Source organism: Lycium ferocissimum, chromosome 12 (genome assembly GCF_029784015.1).
Source record: "Lycium ferocissimum isolate CSIRO_LF1 chromosome 12, AGI_CSIRO_Lferr_CH_V1, whole genome shotgun sequence".
Lineage (NCBI taxonomy): Eukaryota > Viridiplantae > Streptophyta > Magnoliopsida > Solanales > Solanaceae > Lycium > Lycium ferocissimum.
This window is the reverse complement of record NC_081353.1, coordinates 35,567,629-35,576,873: the sequence shown is the minus strand read 5'-3', so window position 1 is coordinate 35,576,873 and position 9,245 is coordinate 35,567,629. Positions and strand designations below refer to the sequence as shown.

At 33.1% G+C, this 9,245-nt stretch overlaps 1 protein-coding gene across 1 annotated transcript; it reads left to right on the top strand.

The window, feature by feature from the left end:
• The first annotated feature begins 827 nt into the window (after window positions 1-827).
• Window positions 828-5,311, top strand: LOC132040286 (large ribosomal subunit protein uL18c-like). Its single transcript, XM_059430922.1, has 3 exons — window positions 828-1,069; window positions 4,260-4,421; window positions 5,020-5,311. The coding sequence occupies exons 1-3, from the start codon at window positions 890-892 to the stop codon at window positions 5,167-5,169; spliced, it is 492 nt and encodes a 163-aa protein (XP_059286905.1). The 5' UTR covers window positions 828-889; the 3' UTR covers window positions 5,170-5,311.
• Window positions 5,312-9,245: the final 3,934 nt, after the last annotated feature.

The following is a 9,245-nucleotide window of genomic DNA, read 5'->3' as shown; positions in this document are numbered from 1 at the left end:
TATTTTAGTACAATGTCTATCATCTCTCATCTCACGTTTTGTGCTATTTTCTTAATAAATATCTGAATTAGATATTCGTATTTCTTGGGACTAAAGAAATATTTGAAGTACAAGTTACTCATATGTTCTATATGGAAAAAAACCCAAAAAACTGAGAAACCCCGAGGTTGAAAAACCCGATTTTGTTAGTTTGGGTTGGTTTATATATTTAATAACCCAATGCAATTGGTTTGGTTTGGTCTTTAAAAATTTCAAACCAACCCGATCCATGTACACCCCTATGTGGCAATGCAATCTCTTGTTGGGGTCTTTAATTTGAGGTTTAAGCATTCTGAGCTTGACACGTATAGTTAAAATTAATGCAAACTTGTGACAAAGTATAAAGGAAGGGTATATTTGGATCGAAAGTATAATTAGAGGGGTAATTTGGAACGAAAATATAATAGGAAGGGTATGTTTGGATCGAAAATATCAGAGAAATGATATCTTTGGAGTCTTATGGTATATCTCAGTATCGAGGATGAGACCAAAGAACTGTATTTGTTTATAAACTCTCTCACAGGGGTACGGGTAATACACCAGGATCGTATTTATAATCTTATGCAATTTGTGCGACCAGATGTCCATACGGTATCATGGGATTAAGCTTCAATGAGATCTTTTATCCTGGTCGGAGGAGAATTCGAAATATAATTGGAGGGTTATATTTGAACCGGAAGTATAACGAAGACATATATTTGTACAAAAAGTATTATGAAGGTGCATTATTTGACCCTTTTCCCATAAAAATTTACAACATATATATAACCTCTTGACTCTTCTTTCTCACATCTTATCCTAAAATTCATCTTCAAATAAAGATAAGAGTGACACTCCACTCTCAAACACCATGTCTTGTGCTTCATTTTCACTTTCCTTTCTTCACAACACTTGTGCTGATAGCAAGCAGTTTACTTTCCAAGTTGGTCCTAAATTGGTGATACAAACAACAAGGGCTCTTACAATTGAAGCTAAGGCTAAAACAAGAAGGGAAGATAGAACTGCCCGACATATTCGTATTCGCAAGAAGGTATACTCAATTTTCCAAACAATGTCTTACGTTAATCTTGTTTTTAACTACATGTGGCAATGCAAAATCTTCTTGGGTTCTTTAAATATTGAATTTGTGTACTTAACTAGCAGAGGAAACAAAAGAAACAACCTTTTCAATTTGGTGAGGTTAATCTTGTTTTTACCAACATGGGGCTGTGTAATCTCTTATTGGGGTCTTGAATTTGAGCTTTTAGCATTCAAATCTGTGAATTTGTGGTATAATTTAGCTATGTCAATTGGGTGTTATTTTTTTGTTTTTTTTTTGTTTTTGGGTAAAGGTTAATCTTGTTTTTACTATTATGTGGCAAATTGTAATCTTTTCTTGGGGTGTTGAATTTGTGCTCCATGTTCAGTGTTGTACAAAACCCTAGTCCCAAATAATGAATTTGAGGTATAATTGAGGTATTTTACTAGCATTAGAAAACCAAAAAAAAATTAAAAAAATCACCTTTTCCATTTTGGAGTTCTTTTTTGGTAAGGTTAATTTTGTTTCTACCAATATGTTGCAATGCAATGTCTTTGTGGGGTCTTGAATTTGAACTTAAGCATTTTGGGTTTTGAATTAGTGGGATGATATAGCTATGTCTTGTTTTTACCGATATGTGGCAATGCAATCTCTTCTTGGGGTATTGAATTTTAGCTTTAAACATTCTGGGTTATACAAATTTGAAGTCTTTATTAATCAATGTGATAATGATTAAAAACACACCTTAAGTATCATCTTTTTTTGAGTTTCCTACTTGAACTATCAGGTGTTTGCGTTTCCTACCTAAATTATCACCAAGTATTTATCAAAACACACATCGACTTGTATCTGATGATGCGTGCTGTACATTCTCTCCTTTTTTTTTTTTTTTTATTTTTTATTTTTAAATGGTGTCAAATAGGATCATTAAAGGAATTAAATGGAAAATTAAAAAAATTAAGAGATAATGGTAAAAAACACATCCGAAGTATATTTTTTGCGAGTTTCCAGCACCATGAGATAAATAGTTGGTGATTGTTGAGGTACAAAGTGCAAACACTTGATAGTTCCGTGTGTTTTGATAAATAGTTGGTGATAGTTTAGGTCGGAAACGCAAACGCCTGATAGTTTAGGTAGGAAACTCACAAAGAAGTGATATTGAGGTGTGCCAGTGCTATTTGTTCTTGGGGTTTTGAGTTAGTACTTCATGCATTTCAGAGTTGTACAATGCCAGGCCCTAAATAATGAATTTGTGTATAATGGAGGTATTTAACTAGCATAGGATACAAAAACAAAAACAAAAAAACAAAAAAACTTCTTCAAATTGGTTGTTTTTGTAAGGTTAATCTTGCTTATGCTTAAATGGAGCGACATGGTTAGTGGGAATTCCTATAGCAGGCTCCAACTCGCTTCAGATTGAGGTGTAGTAGTAGTTGTTAAAGTCAATCTTGTTTTCTAGTATGTGCAATGCAATATCTTCTTGGGTCTGGGTTGTACAAATCCCAAGTCCCAAATAATGAATTTGTGGTATAATGGAGGAATTTAACCAGCAGTGCAAACAAAAAAAACCACATTTGTCAATCTTTTTTTTTGTGGGGTGGGTGGGAAGGAGCAACACCATTAGTGAAAATTCATATAGCTGGCAGCAACTTGCTTGCGATTGAGGTGTATAAATAGTAGTTGTTGTTAAGGTTAATGTTGTTAACTAGTATGTGACAGTGTAATCTCTTCTTGGCATAAAGATCCCAAGTCTCAAATAATGAATTTGTGCTATAATGGAGGTATTTAACTGCCAGTGAAAGAAAAATACCTTTTCTTTTGTAACTTGTAAGGTTAATCTGTTTTTTACCAATATGTGGCAGTGCTATCTGTTGTTGGGGCTTTAAGTTTGTACTATATGCATTCAGAATTGTACAATGTCAGGCCCCCAAATTATGAATTTGTGATGTAATGGTATTTAACTATAGAGGAAGCAAAAGCCACCTATGTCAATTAGTTTTTCCTTTTCTGGGGTTGTTTTAACCAATATGTGGCGAGGCTAACCTCTTCCTCCTGGGGTCTTGAATTTGTACTCTCTGCATTCAGAGTTGTACAAATCCCAAATAATGAATTTGTTGTATGGTGGAGCTTTTTAACTAGCAGGGGAAACAAAACCATCCAAGTCTAGTCTACTCTTTTTTTTTTTTTTTTTTTGGGGGGGGGGGGGGGGTGTTAAAGTTAATCTTGTTCAACAGTGAGAATGCAAGTTACTGCGGTGTTTTAAAACCTTTGCGGCCTTTTGGCAAAGTCATTTCTAGCATTCGAACTTTGCTTGAAGAAACTTTGGTATTGATCAGACCTGAAAGTTGGTCTTTTAGGGAATATTATTTGCAGAAAATACTTGTAATAATTGGGGTTTTGTTGAAGATGCCTGTGTGGTGACTAGGGAAAAGGGAGTGGTGCAGAGGAAAGGAGAGAAGTAAATAGAGCACTATTGCTGAGCTTGATACACAATGATCTGATATCCTTCCTAGAATTTGTAGGAACCTATGTTAGATACCTAGATTGGCCTCTTTCCGAATTCCGAGAATTCCATTGTGAAGTTGGTTTCTTTACCTGAGATTACACGCAGAGGGGATTGATGGATCCTATTTGGTGTTTAGCATTATATGCTTGCTTGAAAAGATAGTTCCTTGGAAGCAATGGAATATGGAAAGTCATCAAAATTTTGGCACAAAGATGCATGTTTGAAAGATTTAGATTTATCTTTGCACGTTGATTCCTTAGACAAAGAAAGCACACCTAATCAAGTGAGTTGAAAAGGACGGGATCTCTTTTTCATTAGAAAAACAATACATCCACGCTTACATAGCACAATTCACACATGCTTTTATCATCGTACAGTTATGAACCCGCTATTGCCTTTCTCTTTGTTTCCATTTGATGCTTTTATACATCATATAGCTATGAACCCTCTATCAGTTTTCCTTTTGCTTCCATTTACATAAATTTTTGTATGGAATAGAAAACTTTATTTGTAAACATCTATTTATGATTGATATGCTAGTTGTTTAGTTCTTATTTGACCAGCAGTCATGATCCGGTTTCCTATTCTTTCTGGTTCCTTTTTTGGTTTATTTAAAATCATGAATTCTCTTGCATGAGTCTTAAAGGTGCATTATTCATCAAGAGTCAAGTCTACAACACATCTTTTGACTTTCAGGTTGAAGGGACAACCGAAAGACCAAGATTATGTGTCTTCCGCTCCAACAAGCACATTTATGTTCAAGTCATCGATGACTCCAAGATGCACACACTGGCTTCTGCTTCAACGATGCAGAAACCAATCTCTGAGGAATTCGACTACTCTGCTGGTCCCACTGCAGTAAGTTCTCAACTATGTTTTCTCAAAAAGGTTAAAAGACCTTACATTTACTTTTTCAAGAAAAGGTTCAGAGCTCCTTTTCTTTTAGGAGCAATGCTTAGGTCTTAGGAAAGTATATATGAGAGAGTGAGGCGTAGTAAGAGATGAAATTAATTATTGAAAAAAAAACTACTAAGGGAAAGTAGGCTTGAGAACTCAAAAGTGAAGTCGTAAGTATAAAGATAATAGTTAAATCAGGCCTTTCTTTTCCATTAGGGAAAAAACTTAATTTTGCATTTCCTTTTTTTTTTTTTTTTTTTTTTTTTTTTTTTTTTTTTTTGTGGATGGATAGAGGTTCTCACAGAGGTAGCTTCTCTTTATTTAGCTCTCATCACGGTTTATTTTCTTATATAGCTAGTGCTGACTCCGCTGAGTACTGAAACATGTTGAGCAATTTTGGCGTTGTTTGTCTTTGTTACCACTACTTAATTGCACATTCATGGAAAAAGTCGATTGCTGTGATTCTCCTGGAACTTTTCTTGCATCAGTATTTAGTTGCTTGAATATTTGTTATGCTTTTTGTGAACAAAGGCTCATCATAACAAGCTTTTGTTGGCAGGAAGTGGCAAAGAAAGTAGGGGAAGCTATAGCTAAGGCCTGTCTAGAGAAAGGGATCATGAAAGTAGCCTTTGATCGCGGAGGTTATCCTTACCATGGACGGATTGAAGCTCTCGCTGAAGCTGCACGAGAAAATGGCCTTCAGTTTTAGAAAGTGGTTTCTTTGTTCTTATTTTTTTGTTTGTGCAAATGACCTTTTTTAATCTTCCTATTTGTTCCAGTTTGTAAAACTCAATGAGTAACAAGGGATGAACTGGAGTCTGGATGTATGAGATCTGCAATTCTTTTGGTTTTCTGGCTCCTTAGAATCAGAACTTGGATTTCTTTGTACTTCAAATTTAGCTTTAGTTGTTGCTGTCTAATTTAGAGAAACTTAAGTAAATCATGGCTAATATGCTAATACAGACCTCAGTTATATTTATTTGGGGATTTCAATTCTCAGGTCTAATAGATGAAAACCAAGTAAGATTTTATTATAAAGGCTCTATAATCGATTGTAGCATCAAGTATCAAAAAAAAAATACAATGTTTGGTTGACTCTATGCATATGAAAAAATAATCACCATAATGCAATATTTGGTTGGTCATAGTGGAAAAATAAATTCTGCATAACTAATGCAGAGTTTAGCATTTGGTTGACGGTATTAAATAATATCTACACTAAGTTATATCAACAAGATGGAGTTAGAATTTGGAGTTTATGATTTTAGATTCTAGAAATGGCAGCATATTAGGACCAGCGTAATTATAGCTCTGCCCTTGGAAAATTTATATATTTATTTTAAGCGCAATAGAAAATGAAACAAAAATATAATATCTATTAACATTACAAGTACAAGTATTAAACTGTATAACCATAAAATGCTATTAAACTAATCATCACATAATAATTCCTTCATTATTGATCACATCATAGTAACCATATCATCGCTATTCAGTATTCATCACATAAACAACTTCTGCATAATTAGTGTGTGAATCAAAATAACCCTTGAATGTAGAATTATAATGCAAATTCAAATCCAAATACACTGAAATCTCTCCATGACATTCATTCATCATGGGGATTAGCTAAAAAAACAAATTGGTAACAAAACAAGTCAAGCTTGAATACAACCAATTTGTCACCTGTTTTTTATACCTACCAAACTAGAGCCATTAACACTTTTCCAAACCTTGCTTTTGGGTGTCAGATTATAGCCACCACATCCACAAGACAACTAGCAACTTTATGTACATAAATTGTTTGATTCTTGATTGCTTCGCCAAATGGGGTAAAAAGACAAAGGTTCAAGTTCTTGGCTTTGACTTGTCTAAAATTGACCACATCACTTGAACATCTTCATATGGACAAGCCATTACTTCCACCTGCAAATTCACAATATGGTTCTCCGGCCCTGCAACCACACATAAGACACTAGATGTCAGAAAACCAACCGACTGTTAATAATTAGATGTGAATTCAGAATCTAGAGTCAACGAATTTAAACTGATTTAATTTTATGTTTTAACCTTGTTTTGTTGCACTTGCATATGTATGAGTCAGTTGAACTCACAGAACCGCCTAGATCTTACATTTTAATTTTCAAATCTTAAGAGGCTAGATGTGTAAACCCGACAGACTGCTAATAAACACGGATGGTTCCAGAAATCTAAAGTCAGCATATTCAGAACGAGTATGCATAATCTTACAATTTCCCTCTTCTTCTTTTTTTTTTTGGCATACGTATGAGTTAGTTGAACCTATAGAACCTGTCTAGATCTGCCTCTGCATGTACTACTATATGTAAATGTACATACCTTCTTGATGCGACTTCTTATGATCCCTCGACGATTCTTGATTAAATAAAGTTCGAGCTTTTCTGAAAGGAGATGTGATTGTTTGAACCCATTTAGTAGTTTTTCTGTTCTGATGATAAGTTGCCATGACCTCAAAGATATTCTGCTAGAAATATTCTTCTGTTACTATATGATCTTCTTCTATAATATCTACCTATCTAACTTACTATTGGCTAAGAACACAAAAAGTGGGTGGTTTATATAGAATGTACGTGTCACATATTGATACAATAATTTAAAAGAAAAGATATTATGGGTCATAAAAGGTCGGCAAGATCCATGAGAATAGCTCTGCTCTATATGTAAAATCTCCATATCTTTTTTAATGTTTCTTTAGATAATATTTTTAATCCCTCATTTAATGATAAATTCTAATTTAGTCCTTAGAATATATGACATAACAAATCTAATCTTCAATTAATAAAAAATATGTTTTTGTCCCTTTATGTAGAAAATTAAGTTATATTTGGACTAGTATTAGAAGTATATTGCCCTCAAATATGGAGTAATAATACAAGTTTAATATAATATATATGTAATTAAGTGGTACTCCATTTGTCCCTATTTATGTGGCACAATTGAAATTTCGATATTCAAACTCCTAAACTTTGACAGTGAATTCGGACACAGAAGCTTTAAGTTTTTTGAAATAAAATTTATATATTTGGAAACTACATGAGAAGTATTATAAATCACAATAATTAATAACTTAACATATTCAAAAGTCATATCAGTCAAAGAAAAACTTGGTCGACTCTAGAAATCTCAACTTTGCCAAATAAATTGGGACAGAAGGGAGTTAAAAACTACTCTCTCCGTCCTATAACAAGTGTCACCTTAGCCAATATTTTTTGTCCCATAATTAATATCATCTTAGAAAATCAAGACATAAATTGATTAGTTTTTTTCAATTTTACCCTTAGACAATAAATTAACATCTAAATGATTATTAAAAAAGCCACATAGTAACTTGATATTGTTGGATTCCCAATGTCAAAAAGTTTACTTGTGCATGCTCTAATTAAAATGTAAAAATAATTTATTTTTATTATATAGGGGTAATTTGGTAAACTTCACTTGCGTTATGAGTTTCTTAATATGCGTGTTTTTTTTACTAAGGTGACACTTATTATGAGACGGGAGGAGTAATAAGCAAATGGATCAAAAGTGCACATTCCAAATAATTGAAAATTAAATGTGCTTAGTCAGATATCTTAAGAACTAAAGTTAGAATGTAGCAATAACTGAAGGATAAAAAATGATATTATTTCATCTTTTTGTTTTTGTTTTTGTTATCACTGCAGTTTGAAGTATTTGTGCACATGGCACTCACGCTCCATTGATGGACCCTTCCATGTGAAGTTCTTTAATTTGGCCATGGCAGAAAGTGACGTTGACGTAAAGTTGATGAGCTCAATTATTAAAGCAACTAATTAACGAGTTATAACTCCTTGTGTGCAGGTTTTATATTCTATTGTTTAATTTGACTTTCTCTTGTAAAATATTTTAAATTTAAATTTCCCTAGACTTTAGTTCAATCATAAGAATTCTAACATGTTATGTGTGAGTTAGGTTTATGGAGTCGAACCCTTCCATGAACAAAACTGATACTTAGACAAGAGTATAAAGGCAATTTTCAATCTCTATAATTAAAAAATAGTTATTTGTCATGAACTGTTGAGTTCCGATAAAACTTTTAAGATATTGTCATGAAATTTTATCTAAGAAACTTAAAATTATACAATCGCGATAGAAACTACAGAGTTCTTAAAGTATAATCTGCTTAGAATCAGTTTTAGATATGCGGGTTTGAAGATAAAAATCGTGAATTTGTAATTTTTAAATTCAGACCTACAAGTCTAAAGTGAACTAATTCAATGGCTAACCTCAGACAGTCTGAATTTCAAAGTTAGGCTTTGGTTAATTCTAGCTTCACATCTCAAGATCTAAATTTGAAATTTAACTTTTCTAAAACATCATACGTTCTGCTATGAAGTTAGGCATAGGTGTAGCCCGATTTCATACCTAAAGATTTGAAGAAGAAAATGCAACGACAGCAATAGGTTCAATCCAAAATTTGGTAGAACTAGTTAAATTTTAAATAATTTTTAGAAATTGAATATGTGTTAAATAAGGTACAAGTGGCTATGTTTTTCATTTCTACACGGTTGTACTTTGTGTTTCAAACTTGTAGGTCAAAAAGTCGACCCAGAAGCCATGCATAAATGTCTTTATATTAAAAAAATAAAAAGTTACTCATTTTTTAAAAAGGGCTTTAATTAAGGATTAATTAATGACGCTGCCGTCCATAATTAAGAAGCAGCATTAGCCGCTTTTCTTGCTTTCCGTTCGAAATTTGACGACAATTTCAACCTTTCGGCCAATCAT

Bases quoted from the DNA above. Each gene is read 5' to 3' on its own strand.
- LOC132040286 (XM_059430922.1), top strand. From the start codon at position 890: ATGTCTTGTGCTTCATTTTCACTTTCCTTTCTTCACAACACTTGTGCT. The intron at 1,070-4,259 runs GTATACTCAATT...TTTGACTTTCAG, and splicing joins ATATTCGTATTCGCAAGAAG to GTTGAAGGGACAACCGAAAG. The intron at 4,422-5,019 runs GTAAGTTCTCAA...TTTTGTTGGCAG, and splicing joins ACTCTGCTGGTCCCACTGCA to GAAGTGGCAAAGAAAGTAGG.